The 14999-nt window shown below is 37.2% G+C and overlaps 1 protein-coding gene across 1 annotated transcript; it reads right to left on the bottom strand.

The window, feature by feature from the left end:
- Positions 1-13443: 13443 nt before the first annotated feature.
- On the bottom strand, positions 13444-14696 carry LOC149235467 (uncharacterized). Its single transcript, XM_089461400.1, has one exon. The coding sequence runs from the start codon at positions 14080-14082 to the stop codon at positions 13693-13695; it is 390 nt and encodes a 129-aa protein (XP_089317526.1). The 5' UTR covers positions 14083-14696; the 3' UTR covers positions 13444-13692.
- Positions 14697-14999: the final 303 nt, after the last annotated feature.

The following is a 14999-nucleotide window of genomic DNA, read 5'->3' as shown; positions in this document are numbered from 1 at the left end:
AACATGCAGAGCCAGAAGAAGTCTCAGACGATTGTGGAGGAGCCATGATTGGTGCAGCAGCTTCAGGAGGTTGTGGAGCAGCCACAAAAAGGGAAGCTGAGAGGAGATCGAGTAGAGACATCTACTCATGCAGAGACATCCAGTAGGGGGAAACTTCGAGCCAGATGGGCTGAGGGATCACATGCAGCCATACCTCCAGGTAGGAGGTGGGGTGATGTGGATTGATCGTCCCAAGGAGGAGGGGCAGGATCCTTGAGGTACCCAACCTCTTGGATGAGACCTTGCTACGGGAGCCCCAATGTGGAGTAGCAGGAACTGATTGATTGGGTAGAGACAGATGCGGATGGAGCGGCAAAGAGAGTGACAGTGTAGAGAATCCCAGGACAGCGCATAGATAGCAGGCTACAACAATGTGAGAGGCACAAGTGTTTTGCACAGTGCTAGGTGGCACAGAAAAGTGTGCAATGGCGCGAGATGCATGGAGATGTTGCAGTAGCGTAGATGTTAGAGAGGGAGCACTTGTCAGCAGCAGGTAGAGCTTCAACATCAGAGTATGTTCCTAGCCCAACAGAGTGATCAGTTGGGAGTGTTTTTGTTCCAAGTGTTGTTGGAGCAAGTGGACCGGGCAAATGTGTTGCATGCAGAACATTCCAGAGGCAGGATAGGGGTTGCTGATAATCCATATCTTGTTGAGAGGGAGTGTTGAAAATGAAACAATATGATGGAGCTTAGTGGAAAGGAGTTGCCTTCACTAAATGTGCCCGCAGGCTATTTTTGGCGCAAAGTCTATTTTTAGACTATGTCTATTTTTAGACTATGTCTATTTTTAGACATATGGATCATGGTCTATGAGTTGCAGGATGCTATTTGTGGATGATAGGTCATGTTGGTAAAATAGATGGACTTCTATTTTTAGACATATGGGCGGAATCTATTTTTAGAATGCCAGGCTAAAAATAGAACAGTCAAATATTATTAGCTCTTAATAATATTTGGACTATAAACATTATCTTATCCTCTTGGAGCACTTCAGTTCAAGCTACGGATGTGGCACATGCAACTGTCAGAAGGAAATATGCTTTTCTTATGGGTCAGTTGAGCTATTGCATGATGGACTTCAGTTAGAACTCAAGTGATTGAGTTTGGTGGAGTTGATTGAGGAGTTGATGGAGTTGTGTTCAGTTTGACTTGGTTGAACTAGTTGTATTTAGTCTAACTGCAGAATACACTAGTGATGAGTGATGTGAATTAATTATTAATTAATTCACTAATTATTAACTCATAAAGCAACTAAAGAATACATCAGTTAACTCAGTGCATGGACAGTTCAATGGAGACAAGTGTTAGAGGTGAGTGAAAGGGCAAGACAACTGTCAGTTGTGACTATAGTTGTGCATGAGATTTGCACAATCAATGGATTGAGTATTGCCAATGAGGATTGCGTGGTTCAGCCAAGGGAAATACGAATTTGGATCAGCCATTCTCATCTATTCTCATGCAGGATTGCGCAGTGGAGGCAGGCAAGCAGCGGAGGAGATAAGAACCTGTGATTGATTCAGATTTGAGCTAGTTTGTGTGTAACAGGTGGAGATAGTACTGAGTACTTGCGAGGAGTATTGTACTATGTATTATTACATGTTCTCAATCAGTATAATATACACATAGTTGGGGATTTTTAGCTGTATGCTTTCCCCGTGATATACTGTGTTGATATGTGTGATTGATGCTTCAATGTGCGCATGCGATTGTTTCTGAATACTGCAAATTGATGATCAATAGTAGAGGAGGTTATGTATTATGCATACATTTCGCAAATAGTGTATAATCAGGATAATCTCTGTGAATAAGTGTCATATTATTCAAAATTTCTACAGGCTTTGTTCTCATTTTTAAGCCCGGGAAGGGTAGAAATCTGACATAGGGTAATGTGTTAGTTGAATACCTAAGTTACTGTTGAGGAATGTTAATATCCTATGTGTATAAATAATGTTAACTGTTGTGTAGATGACGAGGGATGGTTGATCCCTAGAGACTGATATATAAATGCTTGTTCATGTCATATATATAGATATAGATATAATTGGCCACAGAACCGGTAATTGCTTGAGTTAATACTTAGGAGTAGGTTACTACTATATTTATCTTGAGTCATTAAATGAGTCTAAATGGTTGTGCCTAGAAGAGATGGACCAATCTCTATTAATTGAATGGATGCTGCAATAAAATAATTTGGCTACCAGGTCAATGTCTACCCATAAAGCTCAGGAGGGACAATCTATATATATCTCTATATATCTCTCTCTCTCTCTCTCTCTCTCTCTCTCTCTCTATATATATATATATATATATATAGATATATATATATACTACATGGGGTGGACTAAGCTCGGTTGAAAGCTCAAGAGAGATATATGCAACGATGAAGCTTACGGGGAGTAGCTTTTACACACACACACAAACACACACACACACACACACACACACACACATATGTCTAACTATCTATGTATTCACAGGCTAGGCCAAGGCATTAGTAAGCTCGGAGGGATAGCCTGGAGTGGCTTGCATATACCCCATAAGTATTTACAAATTGTTCATCAGAGGCCTCGAAAAAGGATCCTCTTATGTGAATTAACAATTATCAAAGCATTGAGGGCAGAAAAAAGATCAAATGTGCACATATGAACAAGTGTCGCAGGGCCGAAAGCATATACCCTATACGCATTTATAAATTGTGCATCAAAGGCCTATGACAATGCACCTCTTATGTGCATTAACAATTATCAAAGCATTGAAGGCGGGAAAAATGCCAAATATGCACATATGAAAAAGTGTCACAGGGTCGGAAGTAGGGATAGAAGGAGTAAAAAGGGTCTCAATCTCGAGCACTATGAGACCAGGTGCCATGCCAAAGTGTTGATCGTGTAGGTCAAGAATTGTAGCCAGGGGTTAGAGGAGTGGTCCTTTGCTAAGCCATATGGTTCGGAGTCGTGTCCAAGGGAGTAGGAGGGAGACATCTGAGCTGTCAATTGACGCATACAGCAAAATCATCCATGTATCCTAGAACTTTATCTTAAGAGGTTTTGAATGAAGCATGGTAGAAAATTGCCAGGGTATTATCCACAAGTTGATGTGGCATGACATAGCCCACTGGTATATGTAGAAAATAGAGGGACTAAATAGTTGGATGAGCCATGATGAAGTGTCAATCGATGTGGAAAGCTCCATGTAATTTCGTAAGGGTCATCCCCAAAAGGAGAAACGAGGGACAAAAAGAGTTGTTTCTAGGGAGAATGTTTCTGAGGTGACGAGGCTTTTGAGGGGCCCACACCCACAATACCTCCCTTATAGTACACATATGTATGGCTTGGGTCACGTCCGCTGTATAGTGGGGTATTACGTGACTAGGATGAATGAGTGAGAAACTACAGTAACACTGCCATGTGGCAGTGAGAGGATAAATGATATTTCCATGTGGGGACCATGATGGCACCACGTGGTAGGCTAGTGAGGTGGCATTAATTTAATGGCTAATCTTTGGATCTAGGAGATGGATTAGAAAAAAAATTATATTGCTGAAATCCTTTTGACGAGATGAACGTGATGACATAATTCGTTGTGAGTTTCTCAAGACTAAAGGAAAGTGAAAAATTGGACCGCATTTCCATAACTAGACCATGGAGACTAGGTTAGCATAGTAAATCCCTCCTTAAAAACTTAGTTAGGGTTGGGGATAGTACAGGGTAGTTTACAGAGTGGTATCAGAGCTTCAAGGTTTAACACTTGGACTAAATGGGCTCTATTGCAAGAGAAATGTAGACAAAGGTTTCAATTCTAGACCTTTGGGAATGAACCGATGCCCTATTACTAAATCAACAAAGTAGAAGGTTCAATGCTAGGACCTTGGAGTTGAAGGGGGCTATAGCTCCCCATGTAAGGAATAAATGTGAATATTATTTTGTTCTACTTATTAAATTGATCGTGGAGTGCATATTGATGGAAATGGCGCTTCTAGCTTGTTTCATAGAGAAATTCAATAAGATTCCATGTGCTTTCTATCTTGCATCTTAAGTTCTAGACAACTTACTGTTGTGATCTTAGTTATTTTTCTTTTTCCTTGAGTTTTTGTAGGACTTCCTGCATAGTTGTGGTGCACGATTGTTGTAGTATATCAACACTACTAATTAAAGTGGTGTGCTCTTACACACTTGGAATAAGGATACATGTGAATGTCTTCTGATTATAGAAATTTAGGAAGATATTTGTGTTGTTGTGTTGTAGAGCACTCCTATTCTGACTGTGTATATACATATATCTATATTTTTTGATTGGATGGGAGAATCCCATGACATGTATGAATATGAGAGAAAGCCTCGGTGGCTTGATGCATAATATTTGTGACTCTAATAGGGAGTCAAGTAGTTTGATATTTCCTATTTGCGGGTGCGCGTTATGGCATCATGATTATTGTGCGAGTGAATTCTAGGTGTAGCATTGTACTTAATTGATTATGCGTTGATTTAAGATTGCATAAATGTCCATGACACAATTATATATGTGAAAATTATAAAATATAAAGACACATATGCTTATGTGATAAATGGGTTCTAATTGACCTTTTGAGACAAAAAATGTCATTGATGGTTGGCCTTAGCAAAGAGGCTGGATTAAAGGACTGTGGATGGGCTTGGTGAAGAGAATGAACTTAATAGTATTGTTCGTTGTAGCAAGAAGGATAATATTTCAAAAAAAAATTATAATGCTAGTTGAAAAGCAGGCTGCTATTGAATTTTAAAGAATGATTTTTAAAAGTTGTAATAATAGTCTCAGTCAAGAGGTTGATTTTGAGTTAATGTTGAGAGTCTGGTAAAAGACTAATCTTTTAAATATGGAAAATCACGATTTTAATTTAACCGTATATGCATGAGCATGTGGAATTCTAATTTTTGAAAATTTCCTAATCATGCTTTGAATATTAAGACATGTAGCTAATGAGAATTCTTGAGATGTGTGAAAAGTTGCAGGGTTTATGCTTTACTTAGCTGGGAAAAATGATAGTTGGTATACTTATTTATATTATTTCCTTAATGAACTAATAGTTTTTTGTATGTAGCAACACATAGAAAGACTCGATGGAAGTAAAAGGAAGCATGTATCATGGCATGGTGTAGGGATATGGACCAAGTCCACCAAGAATGAGAAAGAGGGAAATCCCTCCAAAGGAAAAGAACCTTCAGGAAATTGGAGGTTGAGCTCAAATAATTGAGAGTGGAGCTCAGGGATGTGAAGGCCGAGCTTAAAATTGACAAGGTGGAGAATCGAAGGCTTATTAGAAGCAAAAGGAGCATGAAGAATTAAATTCCATACTGAGGCAGAGCTTGCCCTTCCTTCAAGGACTATTGCAGTACACTCCCAATCTCTGAGATGTGGACAAAAATACTACTGACAAGGCTGAAAAGAGGCCCCATGAGTCTGAAAAGAAAAATATTTCCATCTCATGTTGCTCTTGTGGGGAGAAACGCTTGAGACAAGACAATGCTCGCAAGAAGGAAAAGAAAAAGACAACCCCTACAAGATTTAGGGACATGAGTTGATAATGCAAGATGTTAAAAAGGAGGAGGGGGGTCCCCTTAAGCTTTGTAATATATGGATACACATATTGGAAAGGATTCCACTATGAGTTACTTGAAGGGAATTAAGACTTCAAGATTACTAAAAGCCTTGGGAAAGGTCTCTCACTAAAATATATATTTATATATACAAATATGTAAAAAAGAAACATGCTCTGAACTTTGAGACTCATGGGAATAAAGTCAAATTTTGGGGACTTCTCTATTTTTAATGCTTACATGTTGTGTTTTGATCTTATTGGCCTCATGGATTGTTTATTGCCTTGATTGTTGAACTTGCACATGACCATGCTGCTTCGTTTGAAATTTTATAATTGCTATTGTGAATTTCATTCTTGTATTGTTTCCTTTCTTTCCTTTATGAATTTTTCCTTGTGAATTTCATGCTTGGGATCTTAGGACGGATTTGCTGGGTATGGTAGAGAATCCATGAAGCTTCAGTAAGAGAGTCGAAGGGGCCCAACACATAAATAAAGAGTGTGAACATAGAAAATAAATGGGAATGGTTGGGCTTGGGTGTTGGGTCTGGAAATACTACTAATGGTTTACGTGGAACATTGCTAATAAATATGATATAAAGAAGAAATGAAATTACGTACACACTGAAAATTGTTTGTGTGAATGACAATGACACTATAGGGAGTTTATTTAATATATGTCACTATGTGATAGGTCCATGATCAAGTATACAATCATATGACAGCCAAGAAGGTTAGTTAAGTCCATGGGGAATAATGGATAGTGAAATGGCAGCCATGAAAAATGTCACGAAGGAGGTTCTCTTGACTTTAACTCAGTTTACATATGTAAATTATGATATATTCATGATCATGCCAATGTTTGTATACATATATGAATGCCATTATGACTGATAGGTTTTGATGGGAGTTGTTCATGTAGAAGAATGATGGTTTGAACACATAACTCATTAAAATTGGAAAAATTCTATTACAAGGACTTCAACAACAATTTTTTTTTATTAAAGTTGGAATTATTTAGTGGATCTAGAATTTATAACTTTAACTAGATTAAGCTTAAAAATCGGTTGGTTGACTACTTTGAATGCATCTATTCACTATTTTTTGCAATAAAATTATCATGATAAACTATATAAAATGAATTTACATGAATTTTTAGAAGTAAATCTTTGATTTCTTAATCTTGGACTCCTTACATTATTTATTCTAATATTATTTATGGTTCCTATTAAAAGGTTGATTAATATTATTTGATGACAATAATATTTTGTATATTAGTATTATTAACCAATTTAATTATAATTTGATATAGTAAATACTATACTAGATGTGTTGAGTTACTATTCTAGTAGAAGGTTGGCACAATTTTAAAGTGTCCATAAAATTTATTTAATGATATAATTATACTAGCATGTTTATTACCTTAACAATTTTAATTTCAGGTATTATTAGTAATTTTCTTTGCGTTAAGTATGATATTTTATTACATAATTTTGGAGGTTGATAAAATTTTATAATCAACAAGAAAAAATATTTCGGAGACTCATATTATGTTTAAAAGTATTCTTTTAACAATCAAAACCAACACAAGGACTCCATCAACATTAATTATTTTGTAAACTAGCATAGATTGATCTTATATCTAGATCTACCAAGCACCAAGAGGGATTAATTCTAGAATTAAGATGGATCTAAGCTAGTAATATTACATTCCATATTAATGGATTTCATCAAGCCTTTAAATATGATTCATTATAACAAATACCATGTAAAAATACTGTTATCACCCCAAGAAACTCTCCTAGGTTGTATCTCAGAGATGCTCGGGAACATTACAAAATCAACAAAAATGTTGGAAATTGGTGGATGAATGAAACAAATGCTGCATATTCAAGCCAGATAACCACTTCTACTATGATTGATCCTAGACATGGGTGAACATCCCCAGACTACAAGGCTTTAGACCACCAATTACTCACAGTTTAAGGAAAATGTGATGATGGAGAAGACTGATCACACCAGTAGATGCACAGGACCCTGTGATGGCCAGCTGCAACCAGTTAAAAGGTCTGTAAATCTGTCTTCTAATACACAGACAAGATGACAGCTCTCTGGTATTAAAACAACAGAAACCTGCAAACAAATTCAATGATACATGCTAAATCCTAACACAGAGGTGGGATGACAGCCCCTCTGATGCTATACATCAACAACACATGAAATAATGCAAGACAGACACAGCTTGGAACAAAAAGAAGAAGTGGAAAGTGAGCAATTAATAGCAAAAGAAGCTTGCATTAGCTGAAAATGAAGACTAGATGCTGTAGGTATCACAGTAGTTACAATCTCCAGAAGTTGAACCTTATAGCAAAATAATACTCATCAACCTCATTACATCTTTCTTCTCAGTATATATAGAATCTGTTTACAAAAATTGCTCTACTGCTAAGCGTGGAGGTGTCTTAATTGACCACCAACTGCATTTATAGTTAGATATGGATCTTCTGCTACAATTTGAATGTTTTAATGAACCAAATGGCTCTTTCTCTACTCTGGTGTACTCCTTGAACATGTGAAGTATTATCTGCATGACTTTCAATAACTGCTGCAGTCATTTATCTGCTCAAGGTGGTCCTTTTTGTCCTTCGGAGGTACACTACGTTGAATACAGTAGCTGAGGGCTTTAATGCACAGGTCGCTGGATCGTGGCTTCCCTCCTTCTCTGCGTGCACGAGACAAGCCGAAAACACTGAAAATTGCATGAAACTGGACGATGACCTGCAAATGAATATTGACCATTGGATGACAAAATGGACGGCGGAGATCGAAAGTGGGAGGAATCGGGAGGCGGATGATGGAATAAACGAGGACCGTCAGATCATGTAATCAGACGGTGGAGATCATTTGATAGAGGATATCAGAAGATAGGCGGATGAAGAAATGAGGGCCATCGGATCTGGACACGGTAGATCCGACGGTGATCGGGAGCGAAAGGAGCAAGCACGTTAACGGCCGGGGAATAGGCAGGATGGGTGGTAAAAGGTTTTCCCCACACCACTTTCGGGCTATGGCGGTATTCGTACAGGGTGGTGCGATGGAATTATATGATGACGCGTGGCTGGAGGAACGACGGGGAAAACCACTTTCCCGTGGGCTAATGAATGAGCGGGTTAGTGGAGTGGGGGAAGCGTCTATCGTCGGATCTCCGCGGGGCGATCGGACGGTCGACATATTAAAACATGTGTTTTAGTTGATATGACAGGTAAGGGCGCGGGTTATAATAATTTTATTATATGCGCGCGAGAATTAAACAAAAAAAGGTTTATACAAGGTTTTAAAAAGCTTTCGGGCTTTTATAAAGGGTTAGCGGGTTAATAATATTAAAACAAGAAAAATGCCCAAACAACCTTTAAACAAGGTTTATGCGGTTTAATAGCATTATAAACAAAAAGCGCCCGGGAGGTTAGAGGAACATGGGTTTAAAGGGGGTTTGGAGGCAAAACAGAGAAAAACAAGGTGGCGGGAGTTATAAGGATATAAAACAAATGAAGGGGGGGAAGATTAGATGAACTGCTGCTAGCCCCTCCTTGCAGAAAACACCACGGCCGAGCTGTCCTTGACCCTCCAAAATGCTCAAACATGTAGTAGAGCTAACATTTGGCTCCTTCTGGGGATGAGATCCTCCCTGTGAGGTCTCAAGAACTTGCAGATCAATGCCTTTCCAGCTGAAAACTAGTTAACCAAAATTCCTAGTGTTCCATTGGGCATGGAGTCTACTGCAACTGTACTGAAGATGAATAAAACAGAATATTCACAACTTTTAAGGCCAACAGACCTTAAACAACATAAACTTCCAAAAACCGCCCATTAACTGGGCCATCAAAAACTGGTTCTCCTCCCATACTTTTCAGTATGAAGGTGTTGTTCCCTTGAATCTGTGAAATGATAAAAGGACCTGTCCAGAAAGCATCAAACTTCCCATGATTAGATCTGAAAAACAATTATGCAGCTCACTTTCTGAGCTACTTCCACATCTGCATACAAGGGTGGATTTTAATATAAAATTTACTCATTTTTATTGAAAAAAAGTTCCCGCTACAATTGAAGTTAGACTCCCATAATTTTAGTGATAAATATCCCATCATGAGTGTATTTATCTTATTCCAACCAATAAGCACGTTGGCCTTGGTTTATACTTAACCTAGTTACCAAAAAAAATTTAATAATATGCAATGAAGTAAATATTTTAAACTATATAGTCATCTAATTTATATGACTACACTGAATTTGTTAGAAAATTTAAGAGAGCACAATTAAACACAACACAAAACACACACTCTCATCACAATAGTTACACATATATAAGACATAAATCTTTAACTTCCACACATCTAGATCATAACTACAAGTCATACACAGGAAACAACAACTTCTAGATTGACACTTGGGAACTCTCAATGATAACACATGACAACATGGAAGCATTACTTCCAATACGCTCCCTTAATGATTACATGAAAAATATTGAAAACACATATTACAACACCAAGGATAATCTATGTATGAGTGGTCTTCATGAGCACTCACATCCACTCTGGAATCCTACAAACATTGCTCTTTCACCACCACATCTTCGAGCTGTCATTTGACCTCCATTTAAAACGTAACACTGCCTTTGACCATCGTTGATTAACATTGCAAGATCAACATCCTATAGCACTGTCAAGTAATGAAACATCCTATTGACCAACCCCCATCTTCCATGAGTTGCTAGAATCGATGTCTTGATACTGAAAGTTTTCAAAAGTTGATCAAACAAATTGACTAAACAACTTGACCTTACTAACGCACAAGAGTTAATGTTTTGGACACCGAGCTTTCCAATTTAAGAACCACCCACTCTTTTTATAAGCATAATTGAAAGAAATAAAAGACTATTTGACAAAGACATCTTCACAAAGCATTTGTTAGAGTGGTCAATTCCGACAAACTTACAATCACATTCTGAGTTGACCAGAGTCAATATGTTTAAAATGCAAACTCCAAAATTTGTAATCAAAACAAGATTGCAACAAAAAGCTCTGACATAGATCTCTTCAACATTGAGAGAGAAAATATATCGAGAAATTGAAAGAGAGCAATTACACACAACAGAAACATACACTATGATATTTGTATTAATCACAACAGTGACACATTTATAGGACATAAATATTTGACTTCCACACATCTTGATCATAATTACAACTCATACATAGGAAACAACAATTTCTAAATTAACGCTTGGGAACTTTTAATGACAACTCATGACAACATATCTAAACTACTCAACTACCCTTAAAATGATCTATTTTTAATAACTTAGTAACTATATATCGTTTTTAGATATAAATTAAAATCATATTCAATTAAATTTTTTATGATAAAGTTAAATTTTAACAAAAATACAAACCAAAAAAAAGAGAAAGGAAAATCACTAAGCTACTATTTTCCGAACACAAAAAACTATTAAAATTTGTAATAATATCAAATACTAACTAGAAACAAAATTACAACATTTTACAAGGCAATTTTACATCTATTTTTAGCTTCGGGGGCACTACCTCCGATCCCCCGTGGGGGGGGGGGCTCCCAAAGGTCACAACCGGCCACCCCCACCTCCTCCGAACCCCCCTGCAACTAATATTTTACGGGCTCATTACGAACTGGGGTCCAATGTGGTGATACCTTTGAATACAGAAGATAATCAAGCTCCACACCCAACAAGAAGGCTAATATTCCAAAAAAAATTGTAATTCTCATTGAAACGAAGACTGTTATTGAATTTTAAAGGATGATTTTTAAAGTGATAATAATAGTCTCAGTTAAGAGGTTGATTTTGAGTTAATGTTGAGAGTCTGGTAAAATACTAATCTTTTAAATTAGGAAAATCAGAATTGTAATTTAACCGTATATGCATGAGCATGTGGAATTCTAATTTTTTAAAATTTCCTAATCATGCTTTGAATCCTGAGACATGGAGCTAATTAGAATTCTTGAGATGTGTGAAAAGTTGCAAGGTTTGTGCTTTTCTTAGTTGGGAAAAATGATAGTTTGTATACTTATTTATATTATTTCCTTAATGAACTAATAGTCGTTTGTGTGTGGTAGCACATAGCAAGACTCGGTGGAAGTAAAAGGAAGCATGTATCGTGGCATGGTGTAAGGATATGGACCATGTCCACCAAGAACGAGAAAGAGGGAAATCCCTCCAAAGGAAAGGAACCTTTATGAAATTGGAGGTTGAGCTCAAAGATTTGAGAGTGGACCTCAGGGATGTGAAGGTTGAGCTTAAAAGTTACAAGGCAGAGAATTGAAGGCTTATTAGAAGCCAAAAGGATCATGAAGAATTAAATTCCATACTGAGGTAAAACTTGTCCTTCCTTCAAGGATTGTTGTAGTACACTCCCAGTCTTTGAGATGTGGACACAAATCCTACTGGCAAGGCTCAAAAGAGGCCCCGTGAGTCTGAAAAGAAAAATATTCCCATCTCATCTTGCTCTTGTGGGGAGAAACAGTTGAGAAGGGACTTTCCTCATAGGAAGGAAAAGAAAAAGACAACCCCTGCAAGCTTCAAGGACACGAGTATGTAATGCAAGATGTTGAAAAGGAGGAGGGGGCATCCCCTCAAGCTCTATAATATATGGATACATATATTGGAAAGGATTCCACTATGAGTTACCTGAAAGGAATTAAGACTTCAAGATTACTAAGAGCCTTAAGAAAAGTCTCAGACTAAAATATATATTTATATATACAAATATGTAAATGAAGGATGCTCTCAACTTTGAAATTCATGGGAATAAAGTCAAATTTTGTAGACTTCTCTATTTTTAATGCTTACATGTTGTGTTTTGATCTGGTTGGCCTCATCGATCGTTTATTGCCTTGATTGTTGAACTTGTGCTTGGCCATGCTCTTTCGTTTGGAACTTTATGATTGCTATTCTGAATTCCATTCTTGTATCGTTGCCTTTCTTCCCTTTATGAATTTTGTCTTGTGACTTTAATGCTTGGGATCTTAGGACAAATTCGTTGGGTATGGTAGAAAAGTCATGAAGCTTTGGTAAGAGAGTCGAAGGAGCCCAACACATAGATGAAATGTATGAACAAAAATGTTGGAAAAGCCATGAAGCTTTGGTAAGAGAGTCGAAGGAGCCCAACACATAGATGAAGTGTATGAACAAAAATCGAAGGAGCCCACCACATAGATGAAGTGTATGAACAAAAATATAAATGGAGAAGGTTGGGGTTGGGTGATGGGTCTAGAAATACTATTACTGGTGTAAATGGAGCATTGCTCATAAATATGATAGCAAGAAGAAATGAAATTACGTACATACTGAAAATCGTTTGTGTGAATGACACTCACACTCTAGGGAGTTCACTAAAACTCTCGTTTTGTTTAATATATGTCACTATGTGATAGTTCCATGATCAAGCAGGGAATCATATGACAGCGAAGAAGGTTGGTTGAGTCCATGGGGAATAACGGGTAGTGAAATGGTAGCCATGAAAAATGGCACGAGGGTTCTCTTGACCTTAATTCAATTTACATATTTTGTGATATGTTCATGATCATGCGAATGTTTATATATATATATATATATATGAATGCCCATTGTGATTGACAAGTTTTGATAGGAGTCTTTCATGGAAAAATGATAAGTTAAACCCATCATTCATTAAAATTGGAAAATAACGCATAAGCTATGTATTACAAATTTTTGCTTCGTGAAATGAAATTTTGTGAACTTAGTCTGGTTTCCCTAAGACAGATTTTTATCTCACAAAGCATTAAATGAAGCCAAATAAATATAAATTAATAAAGAATATAATTTATAATGAAAAATAATGTACAGAATGATTACATGATGGATTCCGTCTCTGGACTGAACATATCAGTGTGTACACATCCATTCTCGCAAATAAAAAATAGTATGGAACTGTATGTGCCGAGATCCTAACCAGATCTTGCTACTAGACAGTTTTCCATGAAATTCAAAATTTGTTAATCCCCGGCTTGGCGAAAGCGACAACTCCAGGTCACGGTTGATCTGAAACGCCTCTGGTAGAGATCTGATCAGTTGAGTCGGCCTTGGGGGAACTGTTGGTAGCAGGGGAAGGCCCTGAGGGAGCAACGGGCCCTTTTGATAACATTGTGAATACAGGCTTGAAGGAATTCTTGACCATAACATCAGATGGGTGGAGATTTATTTGTAATAAACTCTGCTGCAGACCTTCGTTAATGTGCTGAGTAACCTCATGATCATCATATTGCCTGTGATTATGAACCTGCAGTGATGGAGCCTTAAGTTGAGCAGACAAAGGACGGGCTCCCGAACATGGCAAGGTCGTGCAGAGAATTACAAGCAGCCATGGTATAAGCAATCCGTAAGCAAACGCTGAAGAACTGGATCTTGAGTGCTCTCCCATGATACCGATCGATCTCAGCTCAGAGACTTGAGATGAGAAGTATGCCTGTAATCGATTGTTAAGTTAAGGAAAATAGGAAGATGGTTTTCTAATCGGCTGTGTGATCTCAACTCACAGATTTGAAATGAGAACTATGCCTTTAATCGATCGTTACAATTAAGAAAATAAGAAGATGGTTTCCTTATCGGCTCTGTGAGAAGGTAACACATAAATAGCGGGGGGACGGTCAATATGTTTGGAGCTGACCATTAAGCGTTGAATTTCCGAGCAAACGTACCGAAGCAGCGCATTCAGTACAAAGAAATATTTAAAACGCGTTACTCCAATTGGAGATTGAGTTGTTAATGTCCCAATCACTTTTCTAATGCATTCTCACAGTAAATGTGTTTTCTTGCTTGGCAAGTTTTGTAAACTATTCTCCTTCCGTTACTTGGTTTCTAAACTAGTTCCTACAGTTAACATTTTCTTGCTCGGCAAGTTTTGTAGACTATTCTCCTTCCATTACTCAGTTTCTAAACTGATTCCTATAGTTAACATTTTTGGGGATAGCAGTAAATTTCTCTCCGGAGGATTAGATCTGAAAAACAATTATGTAGCTCACTTTCTGAGCTACTTCCACATCTGCATACAAGGGTAGATTTTAATATAAAATTTACTCATTTTCATTAAAAAGTCTCTGTTGCAATTGAAGTTAGCTTCCCATAATTTTAGTGATAAATATCCCATTATAAGTGTATTTATCTTATTCCAACCAATAAGCAAGTTGGCCTTGGCTTATACTTAACCTAGTTACCAAAAAAATATTATGCAATGAAATAAATATTTTAATACTATATAGTCATTTAATTTATGTGACTACACTGAATTTGTTAGAAAGTTTAAGAGAGCCCAATTAAACACAATACAAAACACACACT

The sequence above is a fragment of the Pinus tabuliformis genome, chromosome 8, assembly GCF_031772625.1.
Source record: "Pinus tabuliformis cultivar Carrire ecotype Pingquan chromosome 8, CPIR1, whole genome shotgun sequence".
NCBI lineage: Eukaryota > Viridiplantae > Streptophyta > Pinopsida > Pinales > Pinaceae > Pinus > Pinus tabuliformis.
Note: the sequence above shows the minus strand (reverse complement) of the source record. Positions and strands in the feature narration are given on the sequence as shown.

Excerpts from the sequence above, each read along its gene's own strand:
- LOC149235467 (XM_089461400.1), bottom strand. The coding sequence starts at position 14,082 with ATGGGAGAGCACTCAAGATCCAGTTCTTCAGCGTTTGCTTACGGATTG.